This window comes from Rutidosis leptorrhynchoides, chromosome 2, assembly GCF_046630445.1.
Source record: "Rutidosis leptorrhynchoides isolate AG116_Rl617_1_P2 chromosome 2, CSIRO_AGI_Rlap_v1, whole genome shotgun sequence".
Taxonomy (NCBI): domain Eukaryota; kingdom Viridiplantae; phylum Streptophyta; class Magnoliopsida; order Asterales; family Asteraceae; genus Rutidosis; species Rutidosis leptorrhynchoides.
In genome coordinates, this window is record NC_092334.1 from 188876893 (window position 1) to 188894060 (window position 17168).

Genomic DNA, 17168 nt, shown 5'->3' on the forward strand with positions numbered 1-17168 from the left:
GTCCCTTCCAAGAGGATAACATGATTCATAGATTTTTAAAGTAATTTACATTACATTTCCAAAAGAAAATCGCACGAAAGGTGTGATCTTTGAACGAGAGCGAACTCTTCGTACAACGAGCGAATTGATCTAAATTTATCCTTATACTTAAGGGGATGCGCGGATGAGAAGATACGTAAACCCTTGGTCATATAGAATGGTTTACTCCAAGTAAAAAGAATCTCAAAAATGAGTTCTTGTACCTCAACATATCGATTCATAAAGTTGATGTTTACGAGGGTGTTGCGATTAGCCGTGAAATATTGAGAGTAGAACCCCACCTAGTGCATTTCCTACAATAGGGTGACCACTGAGTGTACCTCAGAAAATAGATTTATCGGCCCGCATTTTTGCCATGTCTAATCTTAAAAGGAACATTTTACGAGCGCAAATACTTCCTATCAAATTTTATAAAACTGCCATCCAAAGTGGCTCAAGAGTTTTTAACAAAGATCTTTATGGTAAGCTTCATCCCTAAATGGAGGACGAGAAGAAGTGTGATCTATACATGGTGTAGACTAATACGAAAACCTTTAATAAACTCAACCAATGAAGTTTTGAAAAACCTTTAAACGTTTGATGTGACAACATAAACGGAACGAAGTTCCTAGTAAATTTAGAAGTATGTACAATGTGTACCATTCTGCACAAAACTATTTGACTTAAGTTAGACAACTCATTAAAGGAGCGATTTTTAAATGATTTGAAGGTATAACTTAGTATGTACTAACCAAAATAAGTAAAGGTAAATTTATTAACTTAATTATATACAGACATATATGATTTTATAAATCGCATAAGTGACAGGAAAATTTTTATTACTTTCATTTGTCCATAAATCACGTGAGAACCGCACAATAAACGTGTAAAAATTTTGATAAACATAGTTTTTCGTATTTCAGAGGTTACGAGTTAAAAAAGATTGAGTGAAAAAAAAAAATCCTTGAATCATCGGGTGACATGTTACTAGGTAATGAAAACTAATGGATTAAATGTAGTTTTGATAATTATTAGGACATAATTCTTTGAGCCAAAAATGTTCACGTGTGAAGTCGTTGCTAAAAAGTGAGGTATGAACGATAGAGCATGAGGACGGGAAGTTAGTCGCTTCTTGACTTTTCAAAATGTCAAACTGGTCATGACTAATATTAAAGTCGGAATACTGATGGTGTCAATATCACTAAATGAGAATCTCCTGGAATAAGTCAGGACTTAGAGTTATGTAAAAAAGAGCATCGTTCCAACAGGTGTGGCAAATAAGATCCTTGGGGTAACGCAATAGTTTTGAATGGTTTAACTATTACTGGATGCCCGAAGGCTCTGCATGACGTGGTATTAAGTGCCTTTATCACATACACACACACACGCACCCATGAATCTCTTAATTTCGACGGTTGTAAAGTCTTCATGATGACTTAGATACGAATAAGCAACGAAGATTTTTATAGAAATCGTTTAAGGTGACAATATAAGAAAAGAAACGAAGTTCTGAGTAAACTATAGTTATGTACAACATGTACTATTCTAAGTAAAATATCTTTTGAATAAAAGAATTGATTTGTAAAAGCGAAAGTAAAATTTCATATGTACTAGTCAAAAATAAGTAATTATTTACTTTATTATATATATGATTTCTAAATTTGTACAAATGGCAATAAAATAAATTTATTTTTATAAACTTCGAGGGGATTGTATAGTAAAATAGTGTGGGTAAAATTTTGGCAAACAAAATTTTCATATTTCGGAAGTTACAAGTTGGAAAAAGTTTGATGAGGATTGGGTAAAAGATTTTTGAAAATTTCGGGTGATATTTGAGGTAATAAAAACTATTGAATTTAAATGTGGTTGACAACTATTAGTAGGACATAAGTCTTTTGACCACAAATGCTTAAGTGTAAAGTTGCTGCTTATAAGTAAGATACGAATGGGAGAGTATGAGGATGAGAATTAACCACCCATTGATTTTGGAAAATTTTGAACTGGTATGACTAATATCGAAATAAGAAGGAGGATGATGGTGTGATTATCATCGAATGAGGGATCTCTCGGAATAAGTTAGGATTTAGAGTCGCGTAAGAACGAGTATCAAATGAGATTCTCGGGTAGTCTTTAATATAGAATCTGAATCGCTGAAGTGACGGGATACAATTTCTTTTATGTATCGTTGTGCAAGTTTGTCCATTGTATCGGTTTCTTTTATGGCTAGAAAGTAAGCATTTTTGGTGAGACGGTCAACAATAACTCAGATAGTGTCCTAACCGCCTACCGTTTTTGGTAGCTTCGTGATGAAATCCATTGTTATTCCTTCCCATTTCCATTGTGGGATTTCGGGTTGTTGACATGCAACTAATAAGGTTCAGCTTAGGGCTACTTCTCTCCCCGTAAACTATTAATGGCCCACCATTCTCGCAAGGTATACGAATAATCTTCTCACTATAAATAACTTTGGCTTTCATCCTTGAAAGCCAGTCCGTTCTAACTATTTCATCAAAGCTTCCTAAGTTGATGAGTATTAGGTTAATCCTAGAGTCCATTCCAACTATTACATCAAGCTTCCCAAATTGATGGGTGTTATGTTAATCTTAGGGTTTATTCCAACCAAATCTTACTATACTACCATGAAAAATTCTACCAATCTTCTCAAATAACATATGCTTGTGCGTAGGTAACTAATCCTTTCTAACTACTTCTTTAAAACTTCCAAGTTTTGTTGACATGAGGTCATCTCCAAATGACTCACCTGTTAAATTTAAGGTACTACCTTAAATTATTCCTCTATCTCTGCCAGCTTACCATTAGCTTGTCCTATAGAATATTTAACTCTCATGGTTGTTAATGGCTTATTAGTCATAACACTAAGGTTCTTAGATATAAGGTTTCTATCGCTCTAGTATTAAAAAACTTCGAGACAATAAAACGTTGTGACGAAACGTACCCTAACTAAAATCAGGATCCATGCGAGTCTCCATAGCTGAGATAACGATTGCTCTACCGCAAGTAAGTCCAAAGTTTTTCCTATTTGAGGACTTTTTCCTTAAGTGTCCAAGGTGCCTATATCTATAACAAATTTTCGGGTTATCAATTCTGCAATCAAGGCTCTTCTTGTACAGTATCTGGGCTACGCAGTTCTTCTTTCCCTACCTCTAATAGACCATAATGCGTATACTCAAGTGGTTCCTACCAAAATTTTCTCTGAATCACTTCATAATCCTTATATAGTAACATTGGGACTTCTGCATGATTTACTTCAATATAATCACGCTGGCCTGGCGTCATTATATTGTACTAAATCGTACGTTCATTCCAATATCATTCCATATGGTCAATGTAACGTGATCACTTTAAGTCCTACTCAATTTCACCTAACGGTGCTTTATCTATGCCATCTCAAAACAAAGTCTACATAATTAATCTCACGGTATCTCGGTGTGGGTTCGTTGGTTCCGTAGGTCGTGCATCAATGCCTAAATGTCTCGAAATTTCTTCAAAATGTTCGGGTTTAGATAATGTCGTTAGGTTCCTTTCTAGAAATTTAATCTGGGTCTCATGTCGAGTTGTAGAAAGTAGTACTACGATATGTCTTGAGGCGACTCCCAAGTCCTTGGGTATGGCTGAGCATCAGTGAAAGACACTATGAACTTGTGAAAGGAGATGCCTTCCCGACTTCTCCAATGCCTAAGAGTGTTAGGGACCTAAGTCCAGAAGTGTCGTTAGATCGTCGAGTAGTGGTGAAGAATGAAAGAGATAAGTGACGGTCATGAAAGCGTACGGGATAGGGTCAACTTACAGAAACTGAACAACGTTGTACGTGGCTAATTAGGGTGATCTCGGGGGTACGGTTACTCCAACAAGTCCTCACATATCTCTTTCTCCGAGGATCAACTTTAGCGGGCGTGTAACCCGAGGGGCACTCTTCCTAGATTGTGTGAAGTAATGTTTCGATCTCTGGAACGGTGGAACGGTAGTACCAGGTGGAGTACAATACTAATCCTTAGGGTTAGACGAGTGGGAAAAGGGTTCAGAAAAACATCTGAACTAGGAAAGATAAATTTTCTAAGTCGGTACAGCGAATAGCAGACATGAAGCAAGCACGTAATCAGGCATAATAACTACAGCAGCCTAGATCGTCTACAGCAGTACATAGCATGACAATAATAACAGTATTAAATAGAAGTATCATGAAAAAAGCAGATAGTGGCATGCAGTAGCGAGAATAAGCAGTAGCATACAACAAGTTCACATGGCAGTAAAAGCAAGCGGTAGCATGCAGCAAGATCATATAGCAGTAAAAGTAAGCAGTAGCATGCAGCAGTTCCGCAGAAACAAGTAAACGAGCAAGTTGTAGATTAGTCCTGTTAACGAATCCTACTCGGCTCGGTCAAGACTCACTAATGCAACTTAATTCCCTATAACCAATGCTCTGATACCAAATGTGACGCCCTGTACAAAACCATCATGTACGAATCGTCAACAACAGGTCCATTACACGGTATAATACTACATGCTGTTTTAAAACAAGTTTTGCATTCATGAAAAGATAATGTTTTACTAAAGATAACGTGACACAAAAGGCGTTACAAAGCCATTATTCAAAATAACATAATTTGCGAATGCAAAATAAAAGTTCCATGATTGAGACATGTCTAAGTAATGCAGCGAAAGTCTAACACAACGAGTCTGTAACAGCAATTCTATAACACCAAGACTATCTAATCGAAACGAACTATCTGAAAATTAATTTTCCAGAAGTCCCAGGTGTCGGATCAGACCCCGAAAAACAGAAAACAAGTGCTCCGGTGGGTTTCTTGGTGCTTGATGCTCATCACGGTTCTCATCCTTTATGCGTGTAAGCTTCAAGTGTACAGCTCTTTGATGTTTTAGCATCACTAAGTTTTAACCATCAACACACAACTAAGAGTAAAAGCTAACTTTTTACAAGTTTTGAACATCAAGGTTGTCTCTTTATTGTATAATAACGATAAAGCTTCAACCTTTGTCCTTTTGATACAAGTTTATGCATCTTCATCATATGAGATGATGAAGACTTGATTTTTATCACCATAAAAATCATAAAAAGGTTCCAAGCAAGTAAGATCTACAATAATAGCTTAGATCTTCAAGTATTAAGAAACCCTAAGCTAGAAAGCTTGGATCTTTACAAGATTAATGAGACCATAAGCTAGAAAGCTAAGAACTAGTAAAAGTAATGAGACCATAAGCTAAAAAGCTTAGATCTTAAACATATAATGAAACCCTAAGCTAGAAAGCTTAGATCTTTAATGTTCTTGAAGATTCTTAAAGCAAAAGGCTAGATCTTCAAGTTTCATGAAGATCATAAACACAAGTTTTGATCTTTTTAACAAAATAAAGGGATCATAAGCTAGAAACTTAGATGCAACAAAGTAATGGAGATTCAAAGCTAGAAAGCTTGAATCTTTCATGTTCTTGAAGGATTCAAATCAAAGTTTGAATCTTCAAGATATAACAAGATCAAGAAGCTAAAAAGCTTGATCCTTTAATGATGATGATGATGTCGTGTAGCAGAAGAGAAGAAGAAGAAGAAGAAAATTTAAAACTTACAATTTTTAGAGTGAGAAAGACTAGAGAGAAAATTAGAGAGTAAGTGTGTGTAAAATGAGAATGAGATCAAGTGTGAAATGGGTGAAATAATGCTTGTATTTATAGTGGTGGAGGTGGTGGTGGGTGCCCTAAAACTGTAGGCCTTAGATGGGGGACAAGGGGACAACTTTTTGCTTTTTGGTTAGTGGTGGTTTAAATTATTGTTAAAATCCCATGCAACATGTGTGGTAATGGTTAACAAAATGCTAGTATGTTAGCTCTTATAAATGGGTTTTTGTCCGACTTCTTAATGGGTCATAATCCATTTAAAATTGGGCTAATTAAATGGTCCATTATCTAGAGTAGGGTGGGCTAAAGTTCAACAAGGTAGAAAGTTCAACAAGACTAACTAGTGTGCATTAGTAAATTACTAAGCGTAATTAAGCAACCAATAAGCCAAGTAATTGTCATTAGGAAATAACAATTAGTAATACGTAGTCATAATATTCCAATTATGAAAAAATTTAAACGTGTACCAAGTACGTAGCTCGTTCTAAACGTCATGTGACACTAACGGTCATAAAAGCATTCGAGGATCAAGTTAAGTGATTACGCACTTAATAACACGCTGTATGGTATTAACGAAAGTAATTAATTATGAAATAAGATCCCAGAGCATAAACTAGCTCAGTACGCACAAATACGCAGTTTCGTGAAAGTATAGAGCACCAAAATATAAGTCGAAAAAGTCGGGTCGTTACCTTACCCACCTGTTAAAGAAAATTTCGTCCCAAAATTTTGAGGAGGGACCAACAACGGTACCGAATTTGAAGAAGAAGGAGCGTATCAACGTTCCGAGAGACTCGTGGGCTCAGAAGTGAGCGATTTACCTTGAAAGGTACTTGAGCGTATAAAAGTAAGAATATGTATATGCCATTAATTAAGTCTCTTGTCCTAAGAGATCAACACATTGATTTCGTTTCTGGTTAACATGAGTATGTCATCTGAATATATATCCACAAAAGGAAAGATTATGTTTTTAGCCTTACAGGCATCTTCAATAAGCTGGAAGCATGAAATGCATCATGAATGTTACCAAACTCATCTAGAACATTGAGCGCTTATGTCGCAATACAAAGCTGACAGATAGAATGGAAAACATGGTGATCACAACCATGCGATTTGATGCCTGGATAGTGTTAGCCACGGATTTTACTAATCCCTTAATTTCGGAAGGATGCCATAGGCATAGAGAACCCGATATTTAAGAAATGTTTCATTTAAATAAATGAATTGAAATTTTAGCTGAGAGTGACTAGTCAGACTTACATGCAATGCAAGCCATAATTATTTATAGTGTCTTCAGGACGGTCTGAACAAACAATGAAAGATATCACCCAGTTTACCATACTGCATGTAAACTTATCCTTGGATGGAATGAAAGTGCAGTTCCATAATGTAACTATATGCCTTCAGTTACATGCTGAAGTTAGGGTTAGCATCGACTAGAACAACATATAGTTGCAACCAACGAAGGAAGAAATATATAGAGTAACCACATCAGTGTTATAGATATTTTAAGCAGTCCCTTCCAAGAGGATAACATGATTCATAGATTTTTAAAGTAATTTACATTACATTTCTGAAAGAAAATCGCACGAAAGGTGTGATCTTTGAACAAGAGCGAACTCTTCGTACAACGAGCGAGTTGATCTAAATTTATCCTTATACATAAGGGGATGCGCGGATGAGAAGATACGTGAACCCTTGGTCATAAAGAATGGTTTACTCCAAGTGAAAAGAATCTCAAAAATGAGTTCTTGTACCTCAACATACCGATTCATAAAGTTGATGTTTACGAGGGTATTGCGATTAGCCGTGAAATATTGGGAGTAGAAACCCACCTAGTGCCTTTCCTACAATAGGGTAACCACTGAGTGTACCTCAGAAAACTGATTTATCGGCCCGCGTTTTTGCCATGTCTAACCTTAAAAGGAACATTTTACGAGCGCAAATACTTCCTATCAAATTTTAAAAAAACTGCCATCCAAAGTGGCTCAAGAGTTTTTAACAAAGATCTTTATGGTAAGCTCTATCCCTAAACGAAGGAGGAGAAGAAGTGTGATCCATACATGGTGTAGACTAATACGAAAACCTTTAATAAACTCAACCAAGGAAGTTTTGAAAAACCTTTAAACGTTTGATGTGACAACATAAACGGAACGAAGTTCCTAGTAAATTTAGAAGTATGTACAACGTGTACCATTTTGCACAAAACTATTTGACTTAAGTTAGACAACTCATTAAAGGAGCGATTTTTAAATGATTTGAAGGTATAACTTAGTATGTACTAACCAAAATAAGTAAAGGTAAATTTATTAACTTAATTATATACATACATATATGATTTTATAAATCGCATAAGTGACAGGAAAATTTTTATTACTTTCATTTGTCCATAAATCTCGTGAGGACTGCACAATAAACATGTAAAATTTTTGATAAACATAGTTTTTCGTATTTCAGAGGTTACGAGTTGAAAAAGATCGAGTGAAAAAAAAATCCTTGAATCATCGGGTGACATGTTACTAGGTAATGAAAACTAATGGATTAAATGTATTTTTGATAATTATCAGGACATAAGTCTTTGGGTCAAAAATGTTCACGTGTGAAGTCGTTGTTAAAAAGTGAGGTATGAAGGATAGAGCATGTGGACGGGAAGTTAGTCGCTTCTTGACTTTGCAAAATGTCAAACTGGTTATGACTAATATTAAAGTCAGAATACTGATGGTGTCAATATCACTAAATGAGAATCTCCTGGAATAAGTCAGGACTTAGAGTTATGTAAGAAAGAGCATCGTTCCAACAGGTGTGGTATATAAGATCCTTGGGGTAACGCAATAGTTTTGAATGGTTTAAATGTTAGTGGATGCTCGAAGGCTCTGCATGACGTGGTAGTAAGTGCCTTCATCACATACACACACATACCCATGAATCTCTCAATTTCGACGGTTGTAAAGTCTTCATGATGACTTGGATACGAATAAGCAACGAAGATTTTATAGAAATCGTTTAAGGTGACAATGTAAGAAAAAAAAATGAAGTTCTGAGTAAACTAGAGTTGTGTACAACATGTACTATTCTAAGTAAAATATCTTTTGAATAAAAGAATTGATTTGTAAAATCGAAAGTAAAATTTCATATGTACTAGTAAAAAATAAGTAATTATTTACTTTATTATATGTATGATTTCTAAAATTTGTACAAATGGCAATAAAATAAATTTATTTTTATAAACTTCGAGGGGATCGCATAGTAAAATAGTGTGGGTAAAATTTTGGCAAACAAAATTTTCGTATTTCGGAGGTTACAAGTTAGAAAATGATTGATGAGGATAGGGTAAAAGATTTTTGAAAATTTCGGTTGATATTTGAGGTAATAAAAACTATTAGTGGGACATATGTCTTTTGTAGGATAGGGTAAAAGACTATTAGTGGGAATTTAAATGTGATTGACGACTATTAGTAGGACATATGTCTTTTGACCAAAAATGCTTAAGTGTGAAGTTGCTGCTTATAAGTAAGATACGAATGGGAGAGTATAAGGATGAGAATTAACCACCCATTGATTTTGGAAAATTTTGAACTGGTATGACTAATATCGAAGTAAGAAGGAGGATGATGGTGTGATTATCATCGAATGAGGGATCTCTCGGAATAAGTTAGGATTTAGAGTCGCGTAAGAACGAGTATCAAATAAGATTCTCGGGTAGTCTTTAGTATAGAATCTGAATCGCTGAAGTGACGGGATACAATTTCTTTTATGTATCGTTGTGCAAGTTTGTCCATTGTATCGGTTTCTTTTATGGCTAGAAAGTAAGCAGTTTTGGTGAGACGGTCAACAATAACTCAGATAGTGTCCTAACCGCCTACCGTTTTCGGTAGCTTCTTGATGAAATCCATTGTTATTCCTTCCCATTTCCATTGTGGGATTTCGGATTGTTGACATGCAACTAATAAGGTTCAGCTTCGGGCTACTTCTCTCCCCGTAAACTATTAATGGCCCACCATTCTCGCGAGGTATACGAATAATCTTCTCACTATAAATAACTTTCGCTTTCATCCTTGAAGGCCAGTCCGTTCCAACTATTTCATCAAAGATTCCTAACTTGATGAGTATTAGGTTAATCCTAGAGTCCATTCCAACTATTACATGAAGCTTCCTAAATTGATGGGTGTTAGGTTAATCTTAGGGTTCATTCCAACCAAATCTTTCTATACTACCGTGAAAAATTCTACCAATCTTCTCAAATAACATCTGCTTTTGCGTAGGTAACTAATTCTTTCCAACTACTTCTTTAAAATTTCCAAGTTTTGTTGACATGAGGTCATCTCCAAATGACCCACCTGTTAATTTTAAGGTACCACCTTAAATTATTCATCTATCTCTGCCAGCTTACCATTAGCTTGTCCTATAGAATACTTAACTCTCATGGTTGTTAATGGCTTATTAGTCATAACACTAAGGTTCTTAGATATAAGGATTCTATCACTCTAGAATTAAACAACGTCGAGACATTAAACGTTGTGACGAAACGTACCCTAACTAAAATCAGGATCCATGCGAGTCTCCATAGATGAGATAACGATTGCTCTACCGCAAGTAAGTCCAAAGTTTTTCCTATTTGAGGACTTTTTCCTTAAGTGTCCAAGGTACCTATATCTATAACAAATTTATATCAATTCTGCAATCAAGGCCCTTCTTGTACAGTATCTGGGCTACGCGGTTATTCTTTCCCTACCTCTAATACGTATACTCAAGTGGTTCCTACCAAAATTTTCTCCGAATCACTTCATATTCCTTATATAGTAACATTGGGACTTCTGCATGATTTACTTCAATATAATCACGCTGGCCTGGCATCATTATATTGTACTAAATCGTACGTTCATTCCAATATCACTCCATATGGTCAATGTAACGTGATCACTTCAAGTCCTACTCAATTTCACCTAACGGTGCTTTATCTATGCTATCTCAAAACAAATTCTACATAATTAATCTTACGATTTCTCGATGCGGGTGCATAGGTTCCGTAGGTCGTGCATCAATGCCTAAATGTTCTGAAATTTCTTCAAAATATTCGGGTTCAGGTAATGTCGTTAGGTTCCTTTCTAGAAATTCAATCTGGGTCTCGTGTCAAGTTGTAGCAAGTAGTACTACGATATGTCTTGAGGCGACTCCCTAGTCCTTAGGTATGGCTGAGCATCAGTGAAAGACACTATGACCTTGTGAAAGGAGATGCCTTCCCGACTTCTCCAATGCCTAAGAGTGTTAGGGACCTAGGTCCAGAAGTGTCGTTAGATCGTCGAGTAGTGGTGAAGAATGAAAGAGATAAGTGACGGTCATGAAAGCGTACGGGATACGGGTCAACTTACGGAAACTGAACAACGTTGTACGTGGCTAATTAGGGTAAGCTCGGGGGTGCGGTTACTCCGACAAGTCCTCACATATCTCCTTCTCCGAGGATCAACTTTAGCGGGCGTGTAACCCGAGGGGTACTCTTCCTAGATTGTGTGAAGTAATGTTTCGATCTCTGGAACAGTGGAACGGTAGTAGCAGGTGGAGTACAATACTAATCCTTAGGGTTAGACGAGTGGGAAAAGGGTTCAGAAAAACATCTGAACTAAGAAAGATAAATTTTCCAAGTCGGTACAGCGAATAGCAGACATGAAGCAAGCACGTAATCATGCATAATAACTATAGCAGCCTAGATCACAGTACATAGCATGGCAATAATAACAGTATTAAACAGAAGTATCATGCAAAAAGCAGATAGTAGCATGCAGTAGCGAGAATAAGCAGTAGAATACATCAAGTTCACATGGCAGTAAAAGTAAGCGGTAGCATGCAGCAAGATCATATAGCAGTAAAAGTAAGCAATAGCATGCAGCAGTTCCGCAGAAACAAGTAAACGAGCAAGTTGTAGATTAGTCATATTAACGAATCTTACTCGGCTCGGTCAAGACTCACTAATGCAACATAATTCCCTACAACCAATGCTCTGATATCAAATGTGATGCCCCGTACAAAACCATCATGTACGAATCGTCAACAATAGGTCCATTACACGGTATAATACTACATGATGTTTTAAAACAAGTTTTGCATTCATGAAAAGATTATTTTTTACAAAAGATAACGTGACACAAAGGTCGTTACAAAGCCATTATTCAAAATAACATAAGTTGCGAATGCAAAATAAAAGTTCCATGATTGAGACATCTCTAAGTAATGCAGCGGACGTCTAACACAGCGAGTCTGTAACAGCAAGTCGATAACACCAAGACTATCTACTCGAAACGAACTATCTGAAAATCAATTTTCCAGAAGTCCCAAGTGTCGGATCAGACCCCGAAAAACAGAAAACAAGTGCTCCGGTGGGTTTCTTGGTGCTTGATTCTCATCACGGTTCTCATCCTTGATACGTGTAAGCTTCAAGTGTACAACTATTTGATGTTTTAGCATCACTTTGATCAAGTTTTAACCATCAACACACAACTAAGAGTAAAAGCTAACTTTTTACAAGTTTTGAACATCAAGGTTGTCTCTTTATTGTATAATCACGATAAAGCTTCAACCTTTGTCCTTTTGATACAAGTTTATGCATCTTCATCATATGAGATGATGGAGACTTGATTTTTATCACCATAAAAATCATAAAAAGGTTCCAAGTAAGTGAGATCTATAATAATAGCTTAGATCTTCAAGTATTAAGAAACCCTAAGCTAGAAAGCTTGGATCTTTACAAGATTAATGAGGCCATAAGCTAGAAAGCTAAGATGTAGTAAAAGTAATGAGACCATAAGCTAAAAAGCTTAGATCTTAAACAAAATAATGAAACCCTAAGCTAGAAAGCTTGGATCTTTAATGTTCTTGAAGATTCTTAAAGCAAAAGGTTAGATCTTCAAGTTTCATGAAGATCATAAACACAAGTTTTGATCTTTTTAACAAAATAAAGGGATCATAAGCTAGAAACTTAGATCCAACAAAGTGGAGATTCAAAGCTAGAAAGCTTGAATCTTTCATGTTCTTGAAGGATTCAAATCAAAGTTTGAATCTTCAAGATATAACAAGATCAAGAAGCTAAAAATCTCGATCCTTTAATGATGATGATGATGTCATGTAGTAGAAGAGAAGAAGAAGAAGAAGAAAATTTAAAACTTACAATTTTTAGAGTGAGAAAGACAAGAGAGAAAATTAGAAAGTAAGTGTGTGTAAAATGAGAATGAGATCAAGTGTGAAATGGGTGAAATAAGGCTTGTATTTATAGTGGTGGAGGTGGTGGTGGGTGCCCTAAAACCGTAGGCCTTAGATGGGGGACAAGGGGACAACTTTTGCTTTTTGATTAGTGGTGGTCTAAATTATTGTTATGATCCCATGCAATATGTGTGGTAATGGTTAACAAAAATGCTAGTATGTTGGCTCTTATAAATGGGTTTTTGTCCTACTTCTTAATGGGTCATAATCCATTTAAAATTGGGCTAATTAAATGGTCCATTAGCTAGAGTAGGGTGAGCTAAAGTCCAACAAGGTAGAAAGTCCAACAAGACTAACTAGTGTGCATTAGTAAATTACTAAGCGTAATTAAGCAACTAATAAGCCAAGTAATTGTCATTAGAAATTAACAATTAGTATTACATAGTCATAATATTCCAATTATGACAAAAGTTAAACGTGTACCATGTACATAGCTCGTTCTAAATGTCAAGTGACACTAACGGTCATAAAAGCATTCGAGGATCAAGTTAAGTGATTACGCACTTAATAACACGCTGTAAGGTATTAAGGAAAGTAATTAATCATGAAATAAGATCCCAGAGCATAAACTAGCTCAGTACGCACAAATACGCAGTGGAAAGTATAGAGCACAAAAATATAAGTCGAAAAAGTCGGGTCGTTACACACTTCTTGATGAATGTTTTTATTTAGGCGGAAAAACGATCGACAAAATAACATTCAAGATAATATTGTTAATGAAGAATGTTAACGTTTTTTTCTTCTTCATGTTTTGTGAAGTAAAATTTAGCCCGATTTAGAGTTTAGGGTTTAGGGTTTAGGGTTTGGTGTTTTGGGTTTATGGAATAAATTCAAAACACCAAACCCTAAACTCTAAACCGTTCGTGTTAAAAATTCAATCTAAATTCTAAATCTAAACCCTAAATCTAAACTCTAAACCCTAAATTTCTAAACCCTAAATTTCTAAACCCTAATATCTAAACTCTAATATCTAAAATCTCAACATACGCCCGAAAAACACGATAATTGTTATATATTAGGTCTTCGAGTGTTTTTCCGCCGAAATAAAAACATTTATCACAAATGTCTTTATTAAATGTTCACATTTTCATCCAATCTATAATGTTCGTGAACAAAGTTTTTCCAAAAAAAAAAAAAAAAAAAATTTTGCTTACTTCCCTCTTGATCCTACCATTGTATATATATGGGAGATGATATTTCCACCACCAGTTTTACTACTTCCACCTAAATGTTCTATTATACCCTTAATGAAGTGTTACATGAATTTCTTGGTATACTCAAATAAGGGATAGTTTTGGAAATGAAGTATCAAATAATGGTGGAAAAATAAATTTCAATGGCGGAACTATCATCTCCTTATATATATATATATATATATATATATATATATATATATATATATATATATATATATATATATATATATATATATATATATATATATATATGCAGGATCAATGGGAAAGTAACCAATCGGGGGGAAGCGAGGGAAGTAAATTTTTTTTTTCCTTTTTTTTTGAATTTTTTTTTCCGGCATCAAGATCACACGAAAATATGAATATTTAGAAGAGACACTTCGTGATGAATGTTATTATTTAGGCGGAAAAACGATCGACAAAAATAACATTCAAGATAATATTGTTCGTGAAAAATATGAACGTTTTTTTCTTCATGTTTTGTGAAATAAAATTTAGCCCGATTTAGAGTTTAGGGTTTAGGGTTTGGTGTTTTGGGTTTTATTCCATAAACTCAAAACACCAAACCCTAAACCCTAAACTCTAAACCGTTTGTGTTAAAAATTCAATCTAAATCCTAAATCTAAACCCTAAATCTAAACCCTAAACCCTAATATCTAAACCTTAATATCTAAACCCCAATAGCTAAAACCTCAAAATACGCTCGAAAAACACGATAATTGTTATATATTACTTCTTCGAGCGTTTTCCTGTCAAAATAAAAACATTTATCACAAAGTGTCTACTAAATGTTCATATTTTCATCTCATCTATAATGTTCGTGAACAAAGTTTTTTCAAAAAACGAAAAAAAAAAAAAAATTTATTCCCCGCTTCCCCCGAATGGTTACCTCTTGATCCTACCAAAAAAAAAAAAAATATATATATATATATATATATATATATATATATATGACATGAAAACCAAGATTAACTAACAATTTAACGAATAAAAGGGAATTGCATACACCAAATCATCTCTCTTATTAACGGTCACACTTACAGATGATCACTTCATTATTACTTGATTTGGAAAGGAGTCGTTTACAATTTACAAACTACCCATTGATTAAATTCGACATTTTTATTCGAAAATTCTCTGCTGATCAACATATTATTAAGGAGCCCTCAAAGGCTTAGAAATATACATAGCATGAATTTTTGAATCCTTATTCTGTTGCCCATTACCATTTTCGAATCAATTCGTTTGGGTAAAGTTGAAGTTGCTGCAAGAAATGCCTCGAGCTAATAACGATGAACTGAACCCCAATTTTTGATTCTTTAAATCGAAGAACAAGAAATTATTCTCCATCTGAAACGTCCCGATCACAATTGGATCTTTAACTCCCGATCCACCGTCGACAAATGCAAGACACGCTGCACCGTTCCCAGCGTCCTTGATCAAGTTGTTTTTCGAAATCGTCCAAATTTTCCCACTTTCGGTTACAAGATCAACACTAGGAACGGACCCAATTGCACTAGCTTTTAAACAATAACTAAAAGGTTTAATTGCTTTAACTTTAGGAATGTTTTTAGTAGCTTCTGAAAAACTTGTGACAACAGCTTTATATATGTCACTTCTTAGTGTCGTGTACGGCATAACCGTACTAAGTTTCACTGAACTACCTTTTAGTAAAGGTAGTGAAACTGGCGTTTTCTCGATCGAAATCCCTTGTATTTTTATAAAATATCCAAGGGATTTCGACGTTTTTCTGATCATAGGAGTGTACAAAAGTACACTCCTAATATCAAGATTTGGTGACGAAGTAAAATAAAATGGGCCCTCGCCTAAAAATGACACCCCAGGTGAAGATATGGATGTGGAGCTTGGTAGACAAAGACCTAATTTATCTACTTGATCAGGATTATGAGTTTGACGAATAAACGACAATTCAGACCATGAATAAGATGCAACACCTCTCACACCACTAGGAAATGAAGTTAAAATATTTTTAGGTGCACATGATAAAACGTATTCTACTCCGAAAATTGGGTTTGGACCGGGACTAAAACTACGCCCATTGGTTACGCGTATATTCACCAAATCGGTTGTTAATTGTGACAATTTGCACGTTTTTGAGATGGGATTAAACGGTTGGACCGCGCATATATTGCAACCATATTTGGCTACGAGATCGAGTGACGGACACGTAGGATCAGGATTGATGTAATTACGAGCTTCTTTGCACTCGGTTGTGTCGCATCTTTTAGGAAAACGACATCCTTCTTCTAATCCACAAGCGACCTCTGAATGACGTATGATGCAATCATACCAAGTGAAAGGAGCATCGAGGTCGATGAGATAATATGCTTTGGTATCGGAATCGGGTACCACAAATGATAATGAAATTTTGTGAAGAGATGTTGTGGCATCCTTTACTACGGGTATAACCGAGGTGTTGTAACGAGCGGTTTGGGATAAGGCATTATGATACAAGGATAAGAAGGTAAATAAAATTATAGTAAATTGGTTCATCATTATGAAACCAGTAACGTTTTTATTTGTGAACAACAAGGTGTATAAAATTTTGATATATTATAGAGAAGAGTTTATGCGGTGGTTGTGGTATTCAATGATATGAAGAAAATGTTGTTATATATAGGACGAGTGTTTGACCATGTATAGTCATAAACGTAGATTGGATTTAAATAGTAAACAAAGATGGCTAATAAAGTTACCGACAAGAGTGTAAAGAAACGCCCACGAGGATCACTACGCAGCCGCCCACTTGTGAAGGAATCATTTTACTAAATTGATTACTCGATAGCTTTAACGGTACTTATTGAAAGTCACAAACTTGCGGTTCCCACCGGAACCAAAGTGGACCCTAAAATGATGAATTGTCCACTTGCAAGATAAATTTTGCTGAAAATACGGTGGTGATATCGGAACTCATCTATTTGATCATATCTTTCGTACGAACATTTTCAGTCCTACAGCTAAGAGGAAATCTCCACGATGAATCCATACGAAAATCGCGTGTAACAAAACCCTCTTGGGTAAAGCTCAAACGCA

General features: G+C 35.4%; 1 protein-coding gene across 1 annotated transcript; it reads right to left on the reverse strand.

Annotated features, from left to right (window-relative positions):
* Positions 1-15140: 15140 nt before the first annotated feature.
* Positions 15141-16724, reverse strand: LOC139891610 (chitinase CLP-like). Its single transcript, XM_071874585.1, has one exon. The coding sequence runs from the start codon at positions 16629-16631 to the stop codon at positions 15351-15353; it is 1281 nt and encodes a 426-aa protein (XP_071730686.1). The 5' UTR covers positions 16632-16724; the 3' UTR covers positions 15141-15350.
* Between the last annotated feature and the right edge of the window lie 444 nt (positions 16725-17168).

What these genes read in the sequence shown, in the direction of transcription:
- LOC139891610 (XM_071874585.1), bottom strand. Translation starts at nt 16,631, where the DNA reads ATGATGAACCAATTTACTATAATTTTATTTACCTTCTTATCCTTGTAT.